Source organism: Catharus ustulatus, chromosome 29 (assembly GCF_009819885.2).
Source record: "Catharus ustulatus isolate bCatUst1 chromosome 29, bCatUst1.pri.v2, whole genome shotgun sequence".
Taxonomy (NCBI): domain Eukaryota; kingdom Metazoa; phylum Chordata; class Aves; order Passeriformes; family Turdidae; genus Catharus; species Catharus ustulatus.
The window spans coordinates 559,578-585,184 of record NC_046249.1 but is presented as its reverse complement, the minus strand read 5'-3'; the positions used below and the strand labels follow the sequence as shown (position 1 = coordinate 585,184).

General features: G+C 55.3%; 1 protein-coding gene across 1 annotated transcript in view; it reads right to left on the bottom strand.

Annotated features, from left to right (window-relative positions):
• The window catches only part of PTPRS (protein tyrosine phosphatase receptor type S), a 158,817-nt gene that overhangs the window by 23,122 nt on the left and 110,088 nt on the right, over positions 1-25,607 (bottom strand). Inside the window, exons 10-22 of the mRNA XM_033082031.1 lie at positions 23,129-23,398; positions 20,039-20,620; positions 19,103-19,236; positions 18,811-18,955; positions 11,732-12,037; positions 8,825-9,018; positions 7,591-7,617; positions 5,649-5,766; positions 2,766-3,356; positions 2,013-2,110; positions 1,625-1,878; positions 1,149-1,242; positions 762-977 (exon numbers count right to left, since the gene is read on the bottom strand). Coding sequence (XP_032937922.1) covers positions 762-977; positions 1,149-1,242; positions 1,625-1,878; positions 2,013-2,110; positions 2,766-3,356; positions 5,649-5,766; positions 7,591-7,617; positions 8,825-9,018; positions 11,732-12,037; positions 18,811-18,955; positions 19,103-19,236; positions 20,039-20,620; positions 23,129-23,398 — 3,029 coding nt within the window. The remainder of the gene's footprint in view (positions 1-761; positions 978-1,148; positions 1,243-1,624; positions 1,879-2,012; positions 2,111-2,765; positions 3,357-5,648; positions 5,767-7,590; positions 7,618-8,824; positions 9,019-11,731; positions 12,038-18,810; positions 18,956-19,102; positions 19,237-20,038; positions 20,621-23,128; positions 23,399-25,607) is intronic.

Sequence of the window (25,607 nt, the reverse complement as noted above, 5' to 3'; positions counted from 1 at the left end):
TGCTGTGGATCCAGGCACTGGGAGTGAGTCTGCAGCACCTTGTTCTAAAGCAGAAATTACCTCAAGCAGCAGTAATCCGATTGAGAAACCCATTCAGGAGCATGTCAGCCTAATCCTTTAATATCAAATACACAACTAAATATTTATTGGGGGAAAAACCTCTGAAAACCCTTAATTTCCAATAGCTCCCTGCTACAATTCCGTAGGGGGATTTAAAAACAACAAAGTATTAGGCTGCTTCCCATTGTGAGTGAGGGAGGAGGCAGGTAAATATTAAAACAGTTGTTTTCATAAAGCCAAGCACAGTGAAAACAGCAGAGATGCTGAATTGGTAGAGAGAATTTGTAGTTTTCCATAAGAAAATGCTCTCCTCTGTGCTTGGAGAGGAACTGGGCAATGCCCAGAGTGTGACATTGGAGCAGGATGTCTGGGTCATTGCTCTGAGGAGTTAGAGAACAGCCTTTAAAGGAAATTATTGTTCAAAAAGGGGTCTGACCCAGGGCTCTCTGAACTCTTGTGCAGTCCTGAGGGACAGTTCAGTTCCTCCCCATTCTGGCTCCAGTCTGGAGCCACGAATGCACCAGTTCTGTCCACAAAGACTGGGACAATGGCAGCTGCTCGTGCCCTTGGTGCAGGCACAAATAGCAGCTCACCAAGCACCAGAGGCACATCCAAAAGCCCCAGAGCTGGGCAGGAAAGGCGCTGGGGGATGGCAGGAGGGCGCCAGGGCTGTGGCAGCCCCTGGGCTCGGGCGCACTCACCGCCTCGGGCTCCTGCAGCACGGCCAGGATGAAGAGCACGTATTTCTGGCCTGGCTCCAGGGCTCTGTTCTCGAAGTTGTCGTAGTGTTTCATGTCGCCCAGGATGAAGTGCGAGGGCAGGGAGCGGAAGCGGGCGGCGATGTAGGGCTTGGGGAAGTCGAGCTGCCGCGAGTGCCGCAGGCTCCGGCGCCGCAGCCGCGCGATGTCCTGGACCAGCTGCAGGGAGCACAGCAACACCTGAGAGCCTGCAGAGCAGCAGCAGGGAAAGCCAGACCAGCCCTCCCAGCCCTCAATGAGGACCCCAAATCCCCTCCCAGCCCTCAGGTCCCCATCCCATTCCGGCTGTTCTCTCTCCCCCTAAGCTGAGCCCAGTTTCACCTCACTCACCTCCTCCAGGTCCATCTCCTCAGGGCTGCCCAGGGGGTTGAGGAATTGTCCTCCCCGGGACTTCCTCAGAGGCACCACCACGATGTAGAAAGCTCTGAATGTTGGGGATGATGAGAAGAAACAGAGGGAGTTAGCCATGGAAGAAGGGAGTGCACACACTGATGTGTTTGCCCAAACTGCCCCACTGGCCCAAGCTCCCTGTTTTTCATTCAGCACAGTTCTGGAATGTTCCACAGCTCCTGCAATGAGCTGGATTCAGTGGGAGTTCCACGTCTCCTTGTGTACTCCCTTCACCCTCCTTTGCCTTTCCCTGTTTATTCTGGAAGTGCCTCCAAAAGGGAACGGTCAGGAAGGCTGGGAATGCAGGCATCACCCTCCTGGTACTGCCCTGTGGGTTTGTGATGGTCTCCAGCCACCAGGGCTGACCCCAAACCATGAACTGAGCACCCCACCCCTGCAGTAAAACAGAAACCTACTGGACAGGCACAGAGCTCCTCACGTCGGGGAGAATCACCACCACATTGCCATCAGCATCAGGCTTGTGGGTCACCTCCGGCTTCTTGGACAGCATGTCAGCAGCAGTCCAGGCTGCCACGTTCTGCTGCAGCCCCCCCATGCTGTTGCCCTGGTTCATCAGCACGAAGTTGTAGAAGGTGCGGGGCCTCAGGTGGGTGATGAGCTTCTTGGTGGTTCGTCCGTCCACGTCCACGTGCAGCCCGTTGTACTGGATCTGGGGAGGGGACAGGCTGCTCCCTGAGTGGGGCTGGCACTGCTCCAGCCCCCTCCTCCCCACCTTTCAGTGTGCAGGGCACAGGGGCACCCAGCCCTGCAGAGCTGGGCACAAAACCCCGGCACTCCACTTGCCTTGTATGGGGTAGGAGAGTTGTAATTCTCGGGGAACTCCCAGCTCAGAAGGACAGATGTCTTTGTCACCATCTTCACCTTGAAGTTTTTGGGTAAAACTGTGGAGAAAAAAGTGAGGAGGAAGGGGAGAAAGGAGAAGAAAAGGCAGCAGAGGGAAGGAAGAGCAGGAAAGAGAAGGAAGAGAATGTCAAGTGCTGGAAGAGGGGCTGCCAGGCTGGGTCTGGCTGCAGGAACGGAAGGGATTGCTCCCTCCTCCACACTGTGCTTGAGTTTTGCCAAGGTGCATCTCCCAGTGCTCCCTGTCCCCATGCCTAACCCCAGGAGGGCTCGTGGCTTTGCCCCCACGCTCTGGGCCTGGGTGGCTGCTGCAGGAACGAGGTGCTGCCTGGCTGAGCATGCTCAGGTGAGGAAAAACCCATCCCAGGTCACGGCTTGAGGGTTCGCTTTTTAGAATTTTTGCTCTTTTGGCTGTTTGCAAAAGCTGAAGAAAACGCTCTTCCCACCTGTACAGCGACTGGCCCCCCCCTTCAGGCGCCAGAGACAGAAGGTGTCCGGACTTAACTTAGAAGAAAGCGGTAAAGGGACTTACCTGGCCCAAGGCAGAGAGGAGCGGAGGGACTGAGTGTGACACCAGAGTGCTCTGCATTTACTCACGAGCCTGGCTGAGCCCGGCCTGACCTCTCCAGCTCTCTTGCCTCCCGGCACAGCCCCGGATACAAGGGGACAGAGGGAGCAGAAACCGGTAAATCCTACCTTGGTCCAGCTGGAACGTCCGATACTGGACGGTCGGGCTGTAGGGCCCGGGGCCTTTACTGGTGTGAGCACGGATTTTAACATCATAGGCGGTGTTGGGTTTGAGGCCGTTGAGGGTGTACGAGTTCTCTGGGGAGGGGGGCAGCTCTTTTTCCAGCAGGTTCCCGGGAGAACCGGCCTCCCGGTAGGCCACGGTGTACTTGACGATGGCTCCGTTGCGCTCGGCCAGCACGGGGGGCAGCCAGCCGAACTGCACCGACATGGACGTGACGTTGCTGGCCTCCAGGATCTGGGGGTAGCCCTTGGGGATGTCTTCGGGGGTGGTGAGTTCCTGCACGGCTTCCTCCCCAAAGCCAGCCCGGCTTTTCACGGCCAGCTTGAACACGTACGTGGCGCCCTTGTGGATGCTGGCGGCCGTGTATTTATCCTCCAGGGCCGAGAACTCCAGCGTGGCCAGAGGCTCCACGTCCTTGCGGCCGAACTGCAGCCGGTAGCCCAGCACCTGGCCCTCCGCGTCCAGCGGGGGCTCCCACTTCACCAGCAGAGTGTTCTCCTCTGTCTGGTGCACAGACAGGATGGGCTTTCCTGGGACTGGGAGAGAACAGAGACACCTTCAGCCGAGCCTGGGGCGGGGGAGAGGAGCTGCAGGGACTCTCCAGCTCCTCAGGTCAGCAGCAGTGCTGCAGCTCGGCTCCCTGGAACCCAAACTGCTGCCACCCTGCACAGCTGGATGGGCCCCGAACAGTTTGGGAAACGAGGAGCACTGCCAATGTGCTGAGAGGTGCTGACACATCCCTACATTTATTTTCTTCCCTTTGTTCAGGATGGAAAGATGTGCACAGCTCCTTCCCTGTCCCTGCACTGCTCACCCTCCCACTGCTGGGAAGAACAGGCTCGGCAGTCCTGACTCCAGCCTCCTGTCCCAGCTGCTTCCCAGGGCAGGGAAAAACAAACCTGGAGTCCCCAAAGCCCCAACCTCCCTCCCTCTCTCCATTACACAGCCCAACTCATGCAGAAAGAGAGTGGAACAGATTGGCCCAGGCTGGGAAGTCCGGAGCAGCTGAGGATGGAGCAATGAAGGATGGAAGGAGGTCTGGGCAGCCCCAGGTCCTGAGCAGCAGGCACAGGGCCAGCTCCCACGGCTGGCAGAGAGCTCATCGCCCACTTGGGTACAGAAGGAAGCACAGGCAGAGGAGCCAGAGTCCAGAATGTGTGTGAGGCCGAGGGCAGGGAGAGCTGCTGCTGGCTCTGTGCTGCTCTGGAGGAAGGGAGCTCGGCGCTGCTGCATTTTCAGTGAGCTGCCCCACATTTGGGGGTTCTGGGGAGCTCAGCAGTGCCGTGTCTCTGCCTAATGAGCCCTGGCACTGCCTGACTGCTAAGCAAGCCCACAGCCACAGTTAAATGACACGTGCAGGCCCTGAGATCCCCAAAGCCGGAGAAAGCAGAGCATTAATTCCAGCAGCTCACGCGTCATTGACACTCAGCTCCGCTATTAGAGATCTCATTTCCTTCTCTCCGCCTCGGTATTTCTGCTGCTTGGACAGGAGGAGAGGAAATGGAGCTGGAGAGATCCCAGCCCACTCCCACAGCAGGAGCAGGGGCAGGGGGTGAGGCTGCAAGGCTGGAGCAGGGCAGGACTCAAAGGGTCACACTGGGGAGCCCCAAGGGCATCAGGGGCTGTCTCTAAACAATCCCTGCTCTCCTCCCAAACTGCCAAGGCACGGCAGGGACGGGCTGGGAGAGCCAGCCTCCTCCCTTGGGAATGCCTAAGCAACACATTAAAGAGAAAAAGAGTGCCATTACCTTTATGTTTCGGTTTTTATCACAAATGTTACTGTAATCAGCTGAGCTTGAAAGTATTACATCTGCACAACAAATATTGTTTAGAATAAAGGTGAGAAGAAAGTGCAGAGAGGGGGAAGTGCTTTGTTTTGCAATTGGTTTGGACAGTAAAGGAGAAAATTAGATGTATTATTGTATTTAAATTCAGCCCCCAGCCCTGAATGATAAAGAAAGAAATCTCTCCTCTCAGAGCGTGTATTGACTCAACACTGCAAAGGTAAGAATGTTACAGAGCCATTTGAAAGATTTTTTTTTTAAAAAAATGGCTATTTCAAGTCGGGGGAAATTAAGTTTTGGGTAATAGCTGCTGTGCTGGAGAAAATTTCCCTCTGTGGCTGATCACCTGCACTGCAAACCCTAATGGGAAGAGATGAGGGAGGGTGACAAGGCAGAGTGACACGGGAGCCAGGCAGGGAACCAGGGAGTCAGCGAGGAGAAACATGGGCAGAACTGGAGGGGAAGAGCAGAGGGTGAGTGAAGGGAAAGGCTTTGGCTGCTAGTGCAGAAATGGGAGCCAGGAAAGGTCACTGCTGTCAGAGTTTCTCCCTCCACCAGTGCTGAACACAGGGGAGGAACATCCAGCCATGGTGCCAGAGGAGAACAGTGGGCAGGACAAGTTACAGTGTCTGTCTGCTGCTCCTCAGGTCTGTGCAAGTCACACCCTGCCAGCAGAGCTCTCCTGTCCCCAGGCACCTGCCTGGGCCACCTGCAAAGCCACACCAGGAAGAGCCACTTTCCTCCTGATGCACTGGAATTTACAGCCCAAGAGATTACAAGTGACAAATTCACCCTCTGTTGTGTTTCTGGGTCTGCCTGGGCTTTCCCAAGCACTGGACAGAAAATGGTGACGTTTGGTGAGGGCTGCATGTGAGGAATGAAGGGGTTTCTGCCTTACTAAACCCAGTTCTGCCTTTGGGGAGCCTGGCTCTTACTGCAAGTCTGTCCTTCCAGGAGGGAGTGGGATGAAAGAAGGTGAGTCTGGAGAAGCTCCTTGGCTTTAGGAAGCAGGTGAATCCTGCTGGCTGAGGAAAAGGCTCTCACCTGCACCCTTGGTGGTGACCACTTTGGGTTTGCTGCGAGCTCCATCTCCCTTCATGGTGTAGGCGGCCACGGTGATGGAGTAGGCAGTCTCCGGCTGCAGCCCAGCAATGATCATTTCCTGTTTGCCACAGGCCAAAGGGAAATCGAGTCAATACTCAGACCCAACCCAGGAGCAGCTCCCTCCTCCTTGCAGTCTCAGCCCTTTTCCAGCATGCAGGAACACCGAATCCAGGAGGACAAACACTCTGGGTGTCTGTTGGAAGTGCAGAGGGGCAGAGCCCCGCTCCCCTGGGCACTCCCAGCTCTGCAAACACAGCCTGGCTCTGCAGGGCCCTGAGCAAAGCATCCTCCTCCTCCTCCTCCTCATCTGCCTCTCACACACTCCCTGTCTTCACAAAAACCACTTCAGCATCCAAATGCTGTCGCTCCCTTCAAAGCTTTCCTCTCCACTGTGCAGCCTCAGAGGAGGCTCAGAGGTTTCAGGGAGATTACATTTTTTTCACCATTACCCCTCTCTTCACTCCTCGGAGATATTTTTAATGCCTTCATAATATTAAAGAGATTGCTTGAATGCAAAGTGCAAGACGACACATTCTGCTCACGCTAAAGCTCCCTGCTAACTCCCACCCCCTCCTTCCCCATCCTCTATCAGCCTCCCCACACCTGGCTCCCAGGAGCTTTTGTTGGAACACTGGCCTCAAGAACAGCCCTCCCCCAGGAGGGATGCAGCCTTTCAAAGGGCTGTGCTGGAAAAGGAACACCCGTGCTAAATCAAACAGGATGGCAGCACATGCAGCAGGGTTTTCCCCAAGGCCCCAGAAAGGAGGGAGATGGCAATGTTGTGCATGTTTTATGGCTTTCCCCCCTCCTCACCCCTCTGTGCTTTTCAATATTAAATCTCAGGGCAGCACTTGGGAAGAATTGGTTAGTCCTGAAAAGAACTATTTCCCCAGTGGTGAGCTGGAACAGCAGAACTTTGGAACAGGGGGATTGTGATCAGTGACTTTGGAACAGGGGGATTGTGATCAGTGACTTTGGAGGATTTCAGCTGCAGGGACAGGTCTGGCTTCTGGAAGTCAAGAAACCAGAACCAGTCTGCTCTCACACCTGCCTCTGAGTTTTATTAAGATTTTAGGCAAGGGGCCTTGCCTCCCCTGAGACTCATTCTCCATCCCTCAAAGGGACACAAACACAGCCAGTTTAGTCCTGTGTTGTCATTCCAAGGAGAAAATGCTTTCTCCTACTGCTGTACTGCTGCAGGATTTTGGAAAACATTTATAATTTTAACAGAAATAGCCAATGCCAAACAGCCAAGCTGATTTTAAGGAACTTCAAAGGTAAAAGCAGCAATAATGACTCAGTGCTTTGCATCAATGAGTTTCTAAGAATCCTGGCCCTTTGAGAGTACAAAGCATTTGTTCATGCAGGGATAGCTCAGGACTCTGGATCCTGTTCTCCCAGTGCTTCCCAGGCTATCTTTTCCAGGGGCAGAGGTGTTGCAAAGCTCAGCCCATCTGAGCTCCCTGATCTGGGGGACAGTGTCCCTGCCCCTGGCTGGAAGTGGAACAAGATGGCCTTTAAGGTCCCTTCCAATCCAGGCTATTTTAGGATTCTCATCTGTTCAAAGCAGTCCCAAATTCAATATTCCATCTGCTTCCCCATGGAGGAGCAGCAGATCCAGCTTTCCTTCAGAGCCAAAGGGAAAACCCTGTGGGATTGCTGCGTGCTGACGAACGACACGGTCACAGAGGGTCACAGAGCAGTGACAGGGAGGGGACAATGCATGGGAACACCAAAAACAGGCTCTAAAACAGGCACACTGGCACTGCAAAAAAAAAAAAAAAGAAAAGAAAAGGAAAATATCACACCACAAAAGGAAGTGGGAGAAGGGAAGAGGCAGAACCAGCATGGGAGGATTTGAGGATTTTATGTTTTTACTTACGTATTCAGCAGTGTCATCTGTTTCCCACTGGGCAGAGAACAAGAGAGGTTTGGCACGTGAGAATACAAGAGGGGAAAGAAGGGAAAGACAGAGACACAGCATGAGGAAGGAATCCCTGAGCAAGCAGCCACACAAGGTCAGAAGTTACCAGGCAAGCATGAGGGAAGAAGTAGAGTGGGAGAAATTAGTAGATTCCACTGTGGCCTTGGCCTGGGTTAAAAAACTTCCCAGGCACAGTGAGGATGGACGGGAGGGATTTTATCTCAGTGCTGGGACAACACTTCACACTCTGTCACAGTAATATTGTCTGGGAGCACAAAGGAACTGCAGAGACACAGCCACACCTTGTCACAGGGACCATGTCCCCATGTCACCCAGTCCTTGTCACAGGGACCATGTCCCCATGTCACCCAGTCCTTGTCACAGGGACCAGGTCTCTAGGTCACCTTATCACAGGGACCACGTCCCCATGTCACCCAGTCCTTGTCACAGGGACCATGTCCCCATGTCCCCTTGTGACAGGAACCATGTCCCCATGTCCCCTTGTGACAGGAACCATGTCCCCATGTCACCTTGTGACAGGGGCCATGTCCCCATGTCACCTTATCACAGGAACCATGTCCCCATGTCACCTTATCACAGGGACCATGTCCCCATGTCCCCCTGTCCCCATGTCACCCAGTCCTTGTCACAGGGACCATATTCCCATGTCACCTTGTCTCAGGGACCATGTCCCCATGTCACCTTGTGACAGGGACCATGTCCCCATGTCCCCATGTCCCCATGTCCCCATGTCACTCAGTCCTTGTCACAGGGACCATGTCCCCATGTCACCTGGTCTCAGGGACCATGTCCCCATGTCCCCGTGTCACTCAGTCCTTGTCACAGGGACCATGTCCCCATGTCCCCATGTCACTCAGTCCTTGTCACAGGGACCATGTCCCCATGTCACCCAGTCCTTGTCACAGGGACCATGTCCCCATGTCCCCATGTCCCCATTGTCCCCACGTCCCCATGTCCCCGTGTCCCTGTGTCCCCACGTCCCTGTGTCCCCGTGTCCCCGTGTCCCTGTGTCCCCATGTCCCCACGTCCCCGTGTCTCTGTGTCCCCGTGTCCCCATGTCCATGTTTCCATGTGTCCCCGTGTCCCCCCAGCAGTCACACTGCCCAGGTGAGCCAGGCTGGCTGGACCATCCCCTCCCTCCCAGCCCTGGGGCCGGGCGGGTGAGCCTCACCTGGGCGTCGGCCAGCATGATGTCCTTGATGTGGGGCAGCCCCCTGGCCTCGCCGTTCTCCATGCGCACGTAGTGCACCTGGTAGCCGCGGATCTGGCCGTGCTGGCGGCTCGGCACCGGCGAGCGCCAGAACACCTGGATGGCCGTCGAGTTGAGCACCTCCACCTCCACCTTCCGCGGAGGAGCGCTGGGCACTGCGGGCACGGGAGGCAACACAGGGGCTCCAGTCACTGGGGGCTCTGGCTGGAGCCTGTCCCTGCTGGTCTGGGGCATCACTCGGGGTGACACTGCAGACCTGAGACCCCCTCACCTGTCCCTGGTGTCCCAGTGAGCAGGGGTGAATTCTGTGGGGCCTGATCTGCGTGGACACAGGGATGGAACAGCCCTCTCTGATCCTGTCATGGCTCTACACAGGGATGGAACAGCCCCATCTGATCCTGTCATGGCTGGACACAGGGATGGAACAGCCCTCTCTGATCCTGTCATGGCTCTACACAGGGATGGAACAGCCCCATCTGATCCTGTCATGGCCTGGACACAGAGATGGAACAGCCCCATCTGATCCTGTCAAGGCTGGACACAGGGATGGAACAGCCCTCTCTGATCACCCAGGCATGGCTGGACACAGGGATGGAACAGCCCCATCTGATCCTGTCAAGGCTGGACACAGGGATGGAACAGCCCTCTCTGATCACCCAGGCATGGCTGGACACAGGGATGGAACAGCCCCATCTGATCTGTCAAGGCTGGACACAGGGATGGAACAGCCCCATCTGATCCTGTCATGGCTGGACACAGGGATGGACACAGGGATGGAACAGCCTCCTCTCATCATCCCATCATGGCCTGGACGCAGGGATGGAACAGCCCCATCTGATCACCCAGGCATGGCTGGACACAGGGATGGAACAGCCCCATCTGATCCTGTCAAGGCTGGACACAGGGATGGAACAGCCCCATCTGATCCTGTCATGGCCTGGACACAGGGATGGAACAGCCCCATCTGATCTGTCATGGCCTGGACACAGAGATGGAACAGCCCCATCTGATCCTGTCATGGCCGGACACAGGGATGGACACAGGGATGGAACAGTCTCCTCTCATCATCCCATTATGGCCTGGACACAGGGATGGGGTACCCAGCCTTCCACAGGCTCCTCTGTGCCCAGTTTGCTCAGATGGAAGGAACCATTACAGCTCCAGGTCTCCTTCCGAGGGCAAAGCCAATGTCCAGTGAGCCAGAAGAGCTCTGGTCCTGCCTGTGGGAGGTCAGGGTGGAGAGGATCAAGAGAGGGCTTCTCCTTGGAGCTCCCTCATCTCTCAGGACAGGGGCCTGGTGGCTACAACCACCGTGGAATCTCAGGACAGGAAACAAGCGATGTCTTGGATGGAATTTGGGCTGAATCTTTGGAAATATTACTCCTACTGCTGCTGCTACTACTACTAGTACTACTGCTGCTACTACTACAGGGCATGACAGCTTCTTCTACCAGAAATCACACTTTCTGAGCAGGGTACACTGTTATATTTGGATGTGGGCAGAAGCTCAGGGAAACAACCAACACTGGGGACAAACCTGCTGCTTTTTAAAGATTCCTTTTATTAAATACCTGAAAAAATCGGGATTTCCATATGTTATTTACTTGACCTATATTATTTGAGGTCCTGCCCTCACAGTGAGGGTGCTCTTCTCCTTTCATGCACCCATTAATGTTTTCCTCTGGTTTTATTTTACTGTAGAAATACCAGGAAAATTCAAGTCTCTGAGAGGGGCCACTGAACTGTTGTCACTCAAGATTTTTGAAAGTTTAACAGATTCCTCCTTTCTACAACTGACAAAAACTCAGACTTAAGGAGGAGGTAGTAACAAGGAATGCGTGGGAAGAACTCTTTAATATTGTAAAACATGTGCTCTCAGGCACAGGGCGGGATTCCTGGGGCTGTCCCATGCAGGACCAGGAGCTGGACTTGGCTGATCCTTGTGGGTCCCTTCCAACTCAGGATATAGAACGATTCCAGGAAACCAAGTTCTGGCAGCAAAGGACTCCTCAGAGCAAAGTTTTGGTGCCTTGGCTGCTCCTGGCTCAGTGAGAGCATCGTTTCATGGGGAGTGGTGCAGTCAAGACTCAGAGCTATGAAGAAAGCTGCCATAAACCCAGGAAATGCCCTAAAGCAGGGGGCTCAGAGGGCTCGGGGTGATGGCACCAGAGGATGCTGCACAATGCAGACCTCAGATCCCTGTCTGTCACCACTGAGAGCCTTGGGAAGGGCCTGGCTGTGTCCCCTGAGCTCAGGAACAACCCCCACGGACAGGAACCCCCAGCAGAACCATCCACCCAGGAAATGCCCTAAAGCAGGGGGCTCAGAGGGCTGGGGGTGATGGCACCAGAGGATGCTGCACAATGCAGACCTGGATCCCTCTCTGGCACCACTGAGACCCACGGGAAGGGCCTGGTTGTGTCCCCCAGCATGGGAACAACTCCCCAAGGGACAGGAACCCAGCAGAACCATCAACCCAGGAAATGCCCTAAAGCAGGCAGGAGAACCCTACAGACCACAGTGCTTGGAAGGCTCAGGGTGATGGCGCCAGAGGATGCTGCACAATGCAGACCTGGATCCCTCTCTGGCACCACTGAAAGCCACGGGAAGGGCCTGGCTGTGTCCCCCAGCATGGGAACAACTCCCCAAGGGACAGGAACCCCCAGCAGAACCATCAACCCAGGAAATGCCCTAAAGCAGGGGGCTGAGAGGGCTTGGGGTGATGGCACCAGAGGATGCTGCACAATGCAGACCTGGATCCCTGTCTGGCACAACTGAGAGCCTCGGGAAGGGCCTGGCTGTGTCCCCCCAGCTCAGGAACAACCCCCAGGGACAGGAGCCCAGCAGGACCCCCCGGAGCTCACTCACCATCCTCGTCCGTGCGCACGATGACCGGCGAGCTCTCCGGGCCCGGCCCCACCTCCGTGTGAGCCACCACGGTGACGCGGTACTCGGTCCACTTGTCCAGGGACTCCAGCAGGATCTGACTGGTGGTTGGGGGGATATCATTCACCTCCTTTAGCTCCGTGTCCTCCGAGTCCAGCGCTCGATAGTGGACGCTGTAGCCGGCCAGGACGCCGTTCTGGCTCTCGGCCGGAGGCGGCCGCCAACTTACCAGAATGGCGGTGGAGCGGGTGCTGACACATTTTACATCTTGAGGGGGGGCTGACGGTTCTACGAGGGGGGAAAATTCAGGAGCGGGAAAAGGGAAAGAAGGGAGAGGGGAGGGGGAAAAAAAAAACAAAAGATGGGAAAGATAAAAGAAAAAAAAAAAGGAAAAATGATAACAAAAAAATCTAAAATAAAACGTACGAAAGTTTGGTTTAGGAAGATAAAATTAAAAGAGAAGAGAGCTTTTTGTTGTTGTCTTTTTTTTTTTTTTTTTCCGAAATGAAGAGGTATTTAAAAAAAAAAAAAGCCAACAGAAATTAAATGGGGCATCAAAACTGAAATGGTGTAAAGCAAAGGACTAAACCAGCAAGCGGGCCAGCCAAGAGAGGTCCTGCTGCTTCCACTAAGCTGGCACCAGCTACACACCCAGCTGCACCCTATAAAAGCCCTTTCCCTTGGCTCCCTGTTTTACAGCAGCCTGGCAAATGCTGCTCTGGCTGGGAAAGCACTTCTGTCCAACCTCAGTCTCTGGGATCTTGAATTTCTTTGAAGTTTCTGTGAAAATTAAGCAAGAAAAGCAAATCTTTTGCCAGGACGCTTAAATGTAAGAGTCTGTACCTCCAGATGGAAGTGATTAGCTGTCCCCAGACTGGAGGAGGCCAAATCCCACAGTGGGAATGCCCAGGACACTGCCAAGCCATGGTGTTTAAAGAGGAGGGTTCAGAGAAAACACTTGCAGGAGGAGGGAGGCAGTGGCTTTGGTGAGGTTTTCAGGGATCCAGGGGATTTTCCAAAGCAGCAGCAGGTCCAATTCCCACTGCATTCTGCCTGAACTACCCCAGGGTGTTTCTGAACATCCTTGAGAAAACCTCGGGAGCTGTGGCCCTGCCCAGGCACCTTCTCAGGGTGGGGAAGGTGGAACCCAGAGCTGTCCCTTAAAGCTCTTCTCGTTCCATGCCCTGCCCTGGGCAGGAACAGCTTCCCCCATCCAGGGAGCTCCTTCCTGGCCCTGAGCACTGCCAGGGATGAGATCACTCTGCTGCCAGTCACTAATGACCACTGATCAGCCCAGGGAAGCAGAGTGTGATACATTCTCAGGGCAAATCAATAAATCCAATATCACCCAACTGCCATGGAGAGCTTTCAACTCTCTGCAGGCTGGGCTGAACTCACAAGCCCCCCAAGCATCACCTGCAAGGAGCACTAGATCAGGGCTGGTCACTGCTTCTCATTCCTCTGATGCTTTTTAATCAACAAAAAGCTCTTTTAGTGAGGAATGATTGTTTTCAAACCTCTTATTCCTATCCTTGAGTCAAGCCCAGATGTTTAGGCCCAGTTTGCCTGGAGGACTCTGCTAAATCCACTCACACTTAGCCCAGCTGGCACTGCAGTGAGAGCCTCACACTTTCCAGGAGCCTCCAGGAGACAGAGGCAAGTGGCTTTTCAAAAAGGGCAGAGATAATCCTTCCACTGCTGTCTGAGCACCCTGCCCAGTAGGACATCTTGGGTGTTTTCCTTCTATTTTTGTGCACTATTGCTGTCTTTAAGCTGGCAGAATGACCCCCTGCTCCCCAGCACTCCCAGTGAGGAGGCTGACAAGCCCTGGCCATGGCTGGCCACGCAAAACAACACAGAAGATGTCAAATGAACCAAACCAAAAGGAACAAACTGGAAAATAAAACATAAATCAGGCCAATAATTTGAAACAAACAAACAAACAAAAAAAAACACCAGAAAGGAAATCATAATAATAAAATAATACTGATATAAAAAGTGACTCCTTCCAGAACATTCCCAGTCTGTTTTACCTACCTTCCACGTTTCAACTGCTAACTTATAAGACTTTCTTACAAGAGAACCAGAGGAACTGAGCTACGAGGCCAGACCAAGCTCCTGGTGGGTTTCTGCACATGACTGGCTTTTAAAATGCCACTCTGCTCATTAGCCCCCCCAGCCCACCCCCAGCAGCAGAACCCCAGCTACTGCAGAAATGGCAATTTTGGACCCCAATCTGTTCTCTTTTGCTAAACTGTCAGCACGAAGAGCAGGCCAGCACATTCCCAGTGACACATCTCCTCCCCTCTGGCTCTCCATCTGCTGTGATTGCTGCAGCACCTCTCCAGGACAGAGGTGCACTGCTCATGTCCCAGAACCAGCTCAGGGATGGTTTCAGGGTATGGAGGGGCAGGCTCAGCCCTCTCCCATTGCTGCCATGGTGCCATTCCCTTCTTTTTTCATCCTCATCAGAGGCTGGGCATATTAAAACCCACCTTTCCTGCTTAGTTCCAGCCAAAGCCACCAGAGCTGAGAAACCCACTGCAGAGAGGGTCTGACCTGACCTACCCTTCATCCTGCACCTCATTCTGAAAGCCCCAGGGGCCGAGCTCAGCTCCAGCTGGCACTGGGGGCACTGTCTGCGCTGCCACGCTCGCTCACTCACCCTCTACGCTCCAGCACAGGCACCTACTGACAGGCCCTGGGGTCAGGCCTCCTTTTGGCAGGGTTTTGCACTTTCTCTGGTCAAAAAGGTGGGGTGGGGGGGTGTGGGTGATGGGGGAGAAGGCCCAGGTGCTGCCCGGCCCCCTCCCCGTCACCCCTGGACTGCAGCAGCGGAGGAGAACAGCCAGGGCTGCTGGCTGGACTCGCCTCTGGGAGCTCATGGCACTGATTCCTTCACAATCCAGCCCAACCTGTGCCAGGGCTGCTGGCTGGACTCGCCTCTGGGAGCTCATGGCACTGATTCCTTCACAATCCAGCCCACCCTGTGTGACCCTGGGCACGCTGGGGACAGCGCCCGGAGCCGGGAGCTGCGGCAGGAGCCCAGTGCCACCAACCCCAGCTGTGCCAGCTCAGCTCTGCCAGCAGCCCTTCCCTGGGCAGGGAGCCCCCGGCCAGGAGAGCATTGCCTTGGCCTGCTGGCTGTTTCCAGCAGCGTTTTGGGACCCTCCCCACCCTCCCAGGGCTCCGGGACATCCGGGACTGTCTGCAGCCACAGGGTGGACTGTATTTGTGAATCTGCTTGAGACCAGCCAGTACTCACCTGAGCTGCACATTTTACATGCTTTAAAGTTGACTGTCCAAGCCACAAGAATGACCCTTACTGACCTTGCACAATATCATGTTTTTTAACCCTTTAGGTACCATAGACTTTGGGTATTTCATTCACTTCACGTTCTGTGAGGAGGGGGACAGGAGGGAGAGTGGAGCTATGGGGGGGAAATCCTTCCTTGGGCAGGAACAGAGGGTGAGAAATCCTCATCGTTCCTCTACACCTGCACATGCAGCCTCCAGCACCCACCCTGCCACCCCTGCCTGCTGACCACACTTTGCCCTCTGGAATTTCCCAGCGGGAGAGTTGCCAGGGAGCCCGGGAAGGTCACGGCCAACCAGGAAGGGCAGACCAGCTTCTCCCAGCCATGAGAGCCCGCCAGTTTTACAAGCTATGTCTTTGGTACTTGAAGAGTTAAAACCCAGCTACTTCAAGAAGAAAAAGATACTTTACCTTTAGTTTAATGGATTTTACTTTGGTTATGATGCTCAGGAGGAGCCACCCTGGCAGGGAGGTGCAGGGAGGGGCTGCCGCATGCGGGTGGGTGCTGGGGGGACAGCAGGAGCGCAGGAGGGCCGGGGAGAGGCTTTGTCATTCCAGAGACAAGATGCCATCGTGGTGTGACATCGCCAGCGAGGGACAGGGGCAGCAGGGAGCTGGCTCATCGGGTGCAGGGCATGCAGGCAGGCAAGCAGAGAGCAGAAGAGAGAAGAAAGAAGAGGCATGGAGCGGGCCAAGGAGGAGCTGAACGGAAAAGGAGCTGAGGAGGGAAGACACAAAAGCCTGTCCCGAGCCAGAAGGTCTGTGAGCCGCAGGATGTCACCCGGACCAGGGAGAATTGACTCGTTCCTCCAACAGCCAGCCAGGAAAAAATGTTTCACCGTGTTACAGGACACTGACAGCTCCCAGCTGATGTTCTTAAGAGCGTTAAATTAATGAGAACTCTCCCTATGAAAGCTGAGCTACAGAGAGAGAAACCCGTCCGTGTTCTGGGCAGATGCCAAGTTAGAAAAAGCCCCAAAGCCTTCCCTTCTCCCAGATCCCCTTTTCCTTACCCTTAAGGGACAATTTTTCACTAAGCCCTACTGCCACCAGCTCCCACACCCCTCTTCCAGTGTGTTTTATTGAACCAGAAAGCACAAATCCACAGACCCATCTTTGCCTCCCATCCCCACAGGTCTCAAGGAGAGAAACCCCTTGGAAAACAGAAGCAGAGTGTAAGTTTAACACTTATTTTTCAGGTCCTTTCAGTTCATTTCCCCCACCCCACAGAGATGCTCCCTCTGACAGTACCACACTGGGATCAGAGCCAGCAGATGTGCAGCAGAGTCAGGAAAGGATTTTCCTATGAAACGTAGAGACAGTATGGAGAAAAAGAAAAGAAGGAAAAAAAGGGGGAAAACATTTGAAGGAAAGAAAAACCAAAAAATCTTTGAATGGAGTGGAGGCCTGAGAAAGCCCCAGTGAGGCATTCTGTCTGTGCAGAAACAAACTCCTCTTTCTTCCCACTCCTCAGGGGACAGAAAGAGAAGGAGACAGGGAAAGGGAGAGACAGCAGGATGTGACAATTAAAAAGCCCAGCTGAGAGCCTGCTGCTCCCCCTTGTTAGGGACTCTGAGGGATGGGAGCAGGGCTCTCCCTCCTCACACTGGTGACCAGAGCCACTTCTGAGTTAGTTCTGCTCCTGGCTACTCCAAACTGCAGCGGAGTGATTTAGTAGAGATGAGAGGAGACAGAAAACACAAAGAACAGCTGCCACAGCCACTCATGCAGTGAAAAAACACCTCATTTAAAAGCAAAGATCTGTGAAAAGCCCAGGTTGAAATATTGCCATCCAGGGTTATTGTCCCCAGGGCAACAGCGAAGGGAGACAATCCATTAAACTAAAACCAGCACGTTTTGGTTGCACACACTCCATCCTGGTGTCATCAATATCCCCCTCCCAGCCTCCACAGGGCTCCTCTCTCCACCCTGGGAGCCCAAACGGGGCCATTCCCAGAGCTCCAGGCGCTCCTGCCTTGGCTGTGGAGTGCTCATGGCAAAGAGCATGGGGACAGCTTCCCCAAAGGCTGGGTAAGGTCGGGCCTGTCAACAATCACCTTCCCTTCTCCTCTCCCTCCCTTTCCCCACCGTGTCCCCGTCCTGGGGCTGTGGGGACGGGCTGTGGCTGCCATCCCCTGAGCATGCTCAGCACACGGCCAGCGTGGCCACCGCGAGCCCTCGCGGCTCCCAGCCCGAGTGGACGGTGCTGCCGGCCCCCTAAAGCCCAGCTCACACTGCTGGTCCCCCAAAGCCCAGCTCACACTGCCGACCCCCTAAAACCCAGCTCACACTGCTGGTCCCCCAAAACCCAGCTCACTGCTAGCCTCCTAAAACCCAGCTCACACTGCTGGCCCCCCAAAGCCCAGCTCACACTGCTGGTCCCCCAAAGCCCAGCTCACTGCTAGCCTCCTAAAGCCCAGCTCACACTGCCGGCCTCCTAAAACCCAGCTCACACTGCTGGCCCCCCAAAGCCCAGCTCACTGCTAGCCTCCTAAAGCCCAGCTCACACTGCCGGCCTCCTAAAACCCAGCTCACACTGCTGGCCCCCCAAAGCCCAGCTCACTGCTAGCCCCTCAAAGCCCAGCTCACACTGCTGGTCCCCCAAAGCCCAGCTCACACTGTTGGCCCCCCAAAGCCCAGCTCACACTGCTGGCCCCCCAAAGCCCAGCTCACTGCTAGCCCCTCAAAGCCCAGCTCACACTGCTGGTCCCCCAAAGCCCAGCTCACACTGTTGGCCCCCCAAAGCCCAGCTCACACTGCTGGTCCCCCAAAGCCCAGCTCACACTGTTGGCCCCCCAAAGCCCAGCTCACACTGCTGGTCCCCCAAAGCCCAGCTCATTGCTAGCCTCCTAAAACCCAGCTCACTGCTAGCCTCTTAAAACCCAGCTCACACTGTTGGCCCCCCAAAGCCCAGCTCACTGCTAGCCTCCTAAAACCCAGCTCACACTGCTGGTCCCCCAAAGCCCAGCTCACTGCTAGCCTCCTAAAACCCAGCTCACACTGTCGGCCCCCCAAAGCCCAGCTCACACTGCTGGCCTCCTAAAACCCAGCTCACTGCTGGTCCCCCAAAGCCCAGCTCACACTGCTGGTCCCCCAAAGCCCAGCTCACACTGCTGGTCCTCCAAAGCCCAGCTCACACTGCCGGCCTCCTAAAGCCCAGCTCACACTGCTAGCCTCCCAAAGCCCAGCTCTGCTCCTGGTTCACACTGCTGGTCCCCCAAAGCCCAGCTCTGCTCCTGGTTCACACTGCTGGTCCCCCAAAGCCCAGTTCTGCTCCTGGTTCACACTGCTGGCCTCCCAAAGCCCAGCTCACACTGCTGGCCTCCCAAAGCCCAGCTCACACTGCTGGCCTCCTAAAGCCCAGCTCACACTGCTGGTCCCCCAAAGCCCAGCTCATTGCTAGCCTCCCAAAGCCCAGCTCACACTGCTGGCCTCCTAAAGCCCAGCTCACACTGCTGGTCCCCCAAAGCCCAGCTCACACTGCTGGTCCGCCAAAGCCCAGCTCACTGATAGCCTCCCAAAGCCCAGCTCACACTGCCAGCCCCCCAAAGCCCAGCTCACACTGCCGGCCCCCCAAAGCCCAGCTCTGCTCCTGGCTCACATCTCAGCTAGCTGGAAGGTGAAGGGAGAGGGGAGCAGGTGCCAGGGGTGAAGGGCCAGCCCCCAGCTCGCACCCCGTGCCCACCACGTGTGGCTCCCTGACCGTGGTCCCCTCAGAGAAGGCTGGCAAAGGAGAGACACCTACTAGACTGCAAGGTGCGCTCTCGGACCTCCGGGGTGAAGGCCCCCAGCCCCAGGGCCGAGCGGGCGGCCAGCCTGAAGACATACTCAGTGTTGGGCTTCAGGCCTTCCACCGTGAACGACGTCGTGGGCTCGAAGTTCTTCAGCACCTGCGGTGGGCGAGGGGGGAAGAGCAGGAATAAACCCGAGCAAAGGCAGCAGGGGTGAGGCCTGCCCCGCCGCACCGGCCCCGCCGCCCTCGCTCCCACACGCGGGGCCTGCTCCCACACGCGGGGCCTGCTCCGCCGCGCGCTCACCTCCTTGTTGTGCTCCCCTTCCCTGTAGAGCAGCTCGTACTTCACTATGATCTCCTGCCGTGGGGGGCTCCACGACAGCACAATGCTCGTCTCGGTCTTGGCCTCTGCTCGGAAGTTCATTGGCTGCCCTGGAACTGGCGCGGACAGGGAGCGGAGGAGGCAAGATGAGAAACAGGAGAAACCACGTTAACTTGGCTAATCAGGAGGCTCTCGGCCTGTTTTCTTCAAAGTCTGTGTGGGAAGAGCACGTCAGCAGCAAAATGCCACACTGCAGCGTGGGCAGGTCCTGCCTCTAAAGCTGTGGAGTTACATCCCACTGCAGGATTCCAGCATGGCCAGAGCTGCTGGAGATGGAAGGATCCCAGTGGATCATCTCCTCTTTCTCAGCAGGGCAGAATACAACCCTTCCCATCAACTACAAGATTCTGGAAATAGGAAGCCCATGAGTAGCACATTGAGGACACAGGGTTTCCTTCCATACACCACAGCAAAAATGTGCTGGGTGACAGCCCATGGTAAAGCACCTTGTGTTTGCAGCTCAACACATAACACATTCCCCACTCATCTCTGACAAAGCAGCTCCTGGGTACTTTAGGGAGAGTTAAAGTGTCACCACTGCCTGGGCAGTTTTACATTTGTTAAAGACATTTAGAATCATGGAATGGTTTGGGTTGGAAGAGACCATAAAGCTCATCCAGTTCCATGGGCAGGGACAACCCCATGATCCCAGGCTGCTCCAAGCCTTGTCCAGCCTGGCCTTGGATACTCCCAGGGATCCAGGGGCAGCCACAGCTGCTCTGGGCACCCTGTGCCAGGGCCTGCCCACCCTCTGAGCAAATAATTCCTTCCCAACATCGAATCTAAATCTCCAGATCTACCCAGCAGCTCTCCTTCCCACAGCCCAGCTCAGATCACCAGCAGGTGACAGGTGCTCACCTCCCTGCTGTGTTTTAACCTGGATGGGGTCGGACAGGGGCCCGTCCCCCACGGAGGTGAAGGCCAGCACCCGCACGGTGTAGGTCTCGTCCTCCAGGAGGCTGCCCACGGTGGTCAGCAGGCTGTCATCCACGTTGTGCTTCTGCCAGTTGCTGACGGGCTGGTCGGGCTCCATGGTGTAGTAGACGCGGTAGCCGCGGATCTGCCCGTTGGGCTCCACGGGTTCCTCCCACTGGATGATCATGGTGGTGCTGCTCAGCATGCGGCCCTGCACGTTGCGGGGGGCGCTGGCAGGAGCTTGTTCCCCAGTGCGGGTGACCACTGACTCACTGGGGGGGCCCTGCCCGATGCTGTTGACTGCAGAGACCCAGATCTCGTACTCGGAGTTGGGGCTGAGCCCCCCGATGCTGTAGCGCGTGGTGGTGATGTCCTCCTTGATCTGGTAGGGCCCGTCCTGGCTCTTGGACTTGTACTCAATGACATAGTAGGACACGGGGTCTGGATTTCCAGAGTCCCAGGTGATGGTGATACTCGTTGCTGTTGTCTCTGTCACCACTGGCGTCCCAGGAGCCTTGGGAAGTGCTGAGAATCAGGAAGAACAGGATTTTAACAAAAACCACAGATGCTGAAATGGTGCCTAATTGGTCTGGTTCGGGCTGCAGGAGCCGGAGGCACAGCACCAATCCTGGCAGCTCAGGAAAGTGCTGCTGGAATATGATGAACCTAGTTATCCACCCTATTATCCTCCTAAACTGCTCCATCAAAGGCAAAGTGTTCAGCCGAACATCTGGAACCATTAGCACAAGCTTCAGCTGCACATCCCCAGCTCCTGGGGCAGGGAGGGACAGCAGCTCCTTCCTCAGCACCTCCTTCCCAGCACGTCACATCTCCCTGCTGAGCCTCACGGGCAGGGAACGGCACAGGGCGGGCTCTGCTCCCCAGAACAAACCCCCAGAAATGCTGGGAGGGCTCCCCTCCAAGCACAGAGCTGAGTTAATCCCCATCTGCCCTCTCCCTCAGCCAGGGAGTCCCCAGGAGCCTGCTGGGGACTGCACGCTGCTCAACACTTCAACTGCACCTCATGTGTTCTAACTTCACCTGCTCTCGAGCTTTGCGTCCTCACTGCACACTTTAGACCTTTTCAATCTCTTCTTATCAAGGAATCCCAGATGTTTTGGGTTGAAGGGGCCTTAAAGCCCATCCAGTGCCACTCTGCCACGGGCAGGGCCACCTTCCACTGGCCCAGGTGGCTCCAAGCCCCGTCCAACCTGGCCTTGAAACCAAACTTCTCTAGACCTGATCACAGTAAAGCTCCAGCTTCTCCTTTCACCTCCCAGGAGAGCCACAGGTGCTCACCCTTAGAACAGAGCAGGGAACAAGATCCAAACAAAATTACAAAAGACAGAAGGTACCAGAGATTCCCTGTGTGAGGAGATGGGAGTTGGAAGCAGAAGCAATCTGCCCTACACAGCAGCTTTTCACATGGAGAGGGTAAGACAGGGAAAAAAGGGAAGGAAGGAAATACTCAGGAAAATAAAGGGACGTGAGTCCAGCCCCAGGAGTCCTTCGGCCGGCACGAGAGCCCCACTGCTGTGCAGGAGCTCAGAACGGCTCAGGCTGAGGTTCTCTAGTCCCTGCTCGTTTCTCCTGTCTTCTCACACATTGTTTTCCTTATCCCTCCCTTTCTCCCAAGTGTTTCTCCTCTCCCCCACCCATGGATGCTTTCCCACCCCCCTCTCCCAGATCCCTCATGGGCAGCACCAGTGCTTGGAGCAGACACCAGCTCACACAGAGCTCTACACTCACCCAACCTCAGGGGTTCCTGCTTGGGTTAATACTCCCTGCTGAGGACAGAATAGATTGAAGATGGCACCCGTGCTCCTCTTGGGGATCACTAGCTGGAAGCTGGGCTTATTCCCCATCTTGCTGAGGCAACAACGGCCACTGAGATGCTGGAACTAAGCTCTACTGCAAGGGTGCACATGCCAGAGATCCTCAGGGCCTTGGCTGAATCTCAGGCCTTGGAACAGGATGGCATGCAGGCTCAAGCCATCCAAGGCTCCTTGCACAGTGCCCAGCCAGCCTCACGTGTCAGCACAGACCCAGCATGCGGGGATTTAGTCACAGTTTTCTTCATAACAACCACCTCAGGTGTCCTAAAGTGAGGGAAGGTCTTCAGCCATCAGCTTCCCTTCCACTGTGGGTTTCCCAGTGTGGGATCCCCAAGGACACATGCACAGATCCCAGCACGGGGCACTCCTGGTGCACAGGTGTGTCCTGCTGCTCGTGCTCACAGAGCTCCAGGTGTGCACACAGGTAAGGACAGGGACTGACACTCCTGCAGCCAGGTGCTCACAACACAGCCATGGTGACCCTGGCCATGCACACACACATCCCAGTCAGGCACAGAAACCAGAACATGCAGGACTGTCCCTGGCCATGCACACACATCCCAGTCAGGCACGGGAACCTGGACATGCAGGACTGTCCCTGGCCATGCACACACATCCCAGTCAGGCACAGGAACCTGGACATGCAGGACTGTCCCTGGCCATGCACACACATCCCAGTCAGGCACAGGATCCAGAACATGCAGGACTGTCCCTGTCCATGCACACACATCCCACTCGTGCAGGTGCACCTGGACATGCAGGACTGTCCCTGGTCATGCACACACACCCCAGTCATGCAGGAGCACCAGGACATGCACAACTGTGTCCCTGTCCATGCACACACATCCCGCTCGTGCAGGAGCACCTGGACATGCAGAGCTGTCCCTGTCCATGCACACACATCCCACTCGTGCAGGAGCACCTGGACATGCAGAGCTGTCCCTGTCCATGCACACACATCCCAGGAGCACCTGGACATGCAGAGCTGTGTCCCTGAGCAGGTCAGGCAGTGCCAGGCTCTCCCCATGCAGACACACGATGACACAGGCACAAGCCATGGGACATTCCCTCTGTGGTGGCAGGTCCCACCATCGCTCCCATGCACCAGCAGGACACGTGCCCTGCTCTCATGCTCACACTCAGCTCTGGCCGTGCCCCCTCCCAACGTGCAGCCAGGACCCTGCTCCCCCTCCCTTACATTTCACCGTGATCTGGGCAACGGCCTCGATGACTCCCAGGCTGGACATGGCCACGCAGGTGTAGTTGGCAGAGTCCTTGACGTCCGTGAGCTCCAGGACGTTCCTGCCCACGGGCATGTCATCCTCGGGGGTCAGGTCCTCTGCTCCCTGCATCCACTTCACGTAGGGCATGGGGGACCCCACGGCCACGCAGGTGATGTTGACGTTGCCCCCGGGCATGATTTCATGGCTGACAGGGAGGATGGAGAAGCGAGGGGCCACACGGCGAACTGTGGACGAGACGCACAGAGGTAACAAAAAAACAAAACGGAAAACCAAACCAAAACAAACGAACGAACAAAAAAACAAAGAGAAGAAAACAAAACAAAACAAAACCAAAAAAAAAAAAAGAAAGGAAAGAAAAAGAAAGGAGAAAAAGAAAAAAGAGTAAAAGATAATTTAAATATAGATGGGGTTTGTCATCGTTTATTTTCTTCCTTCATTAAAAACAAAACAAAAAACCAAAGAAATTAAAAAATCAAAAACCAAAAACCAAAAAAATAAACTCCAAATAAATTTGTACTTCACAAACAATATATAGAATATAGACATAAAAGCGATATTTCATAGCAACAGGGTTCCATTGATCAAGATTAGACCCATCACAGCACAGATAAATACACAAAAATTTATTAGCAATTTCTCATCTTTACTGGCATGGCGAGCGCCCAAAGTTCTCCTCGGCGGCCGCTGGGGCCCCCAGCTCCGCTCTCCCAGCCCAGAGCCTGCTCCTCCCTCCCCAGCGGGGTCTGGTCCCGCTCCCTTCTCCCAGAACAGCCCGGCCCCGGCGTGGTCCAGGTGCCCTCGGAGGGGCCCTCTCCCACCCGGGGCTGCTGCACACCTGGGGTGGGGCCGGGAGAAGGTTGGGATGGAGATGGAAACTTCTCAACGTTTTGCCTTGTTGGACCCAGAGAATTCAACAAAGAGAGAAGTATCGCATCCCCCGATTCCAGACGCTCCGCTTGAGAAGCGAAAGGCAAAAGGATAAACGAGGGAGGAGAGGGAGCCCCGGAGTGGGACAGAATTTAGTTGGTGTCTGTGTGTGAGGAGCGTCCAGGGGAACACAGCCCCCCTGGAGCGAGAGACAGTGTGGAAAAGATGAGAAACTCTAATGAAATTTTTGTGGTTTTCGGGTATAGAAACCCTAACGAAGCCTCTTTAAGATCTGACACGGTTCCATCGATAGATGCAGCTCTCAGAGTCACAAACATCATGCAAAATAGGTAAAAAAGAGAGAGAGAGAAAGAGAGAAAGAGAGAGGAAAATGCAGAGAAATATAATTTCTGGGCGGCAGCAAATGCCCACATGGATACTGGATAGAAAGTGAGCGACAGAGAAAGGAAGGAAGACCAGGAGAAGGAGAACAAGAGGGGAAGGGAGAAAGAAGAGAGAGAGAGGGAGGGGAGGGGGAAACCCACTTTAATGCTGCATACTTTTTCTAGCTGATGTGACTCAATGTGGTGGCTCACATTGTCACATCTCAGCCCTGGCGGAATAATAAATAGAATAGAATTAATAAGAAAAACAAGGTAATGAAACTTTTAACGTTGAGAAAACAGTGACATGTTCTGTGCATCTCCTTAGCAGAGAGGTGGATGCAGCTTCCAGACCTTACACAGGAAGAACATGGACGCAAGGGGGAGGCTGTGGTTTCCTTGGCTCCATTTTCTGAGCTCCCTGGGCTGGCTGCAGGGACGGTGGGTGCCCTTCCCTAGGGGGGCAGAGCAGGGGAAAGGACAAAGGAGAACTTGTGTGGGTCAGAGAGGGCCTGGGCAGGGGGCTGAGGGCAGGGTCTCGTCCCACAGAAAGACAAAAGGATGCAGGACCCGGGGAAAATGCAGGAGCAGCAGCAGCTGGAGGGGAGCAGGAGTGCAGGACTCCTGCAGCTTCAGGACAGCCATGCAGGACCTGCTGCAGGCAGGGCGGGCGAGGGGCAGGAGGGTCTGGAGTGCTGGGGGGCTGAGAGCCCCCTGCCCTGCTGTCTGCTCCCAGGGAACCTCTGCACAACCTTCCAGAGCTTGCTGGGGCTGCCTCATGCCAAAGCAAAGCCAAGGACAGCAGAGCTGAGCCTGCCATTGTCCCTCCCAGTGCCTGCAGTGTCCCCTGGAACTGCCTTGGGGCTTGCCAGTATTTATCTTCCAGCTTGGTGGATCTTTTCCAAGGGGAAGGGCACTGCCAGGAGAGGTGGAGGCTGTTTGCCTTTTCGTGGGGCTTTGGCAAACAAAAGCCACCTGCAGCCCCTGCATCGTCCTGCAAGGTGACAAGGGACAGTGTCACAGCAAGGTCTGCCATCCCCATCGGGCTGTCAGACCCTTTTCTTGGGAACGAGCAGCCAGGAACCAGCACTGGGAGGGAAGGGGGAGAAATCTTCCAGGCTGGTGGCATTAGGAGCTCGGGGGTGGCAAAGGGGAGTTCCTGCATGCACGGATCTGCAGAGAG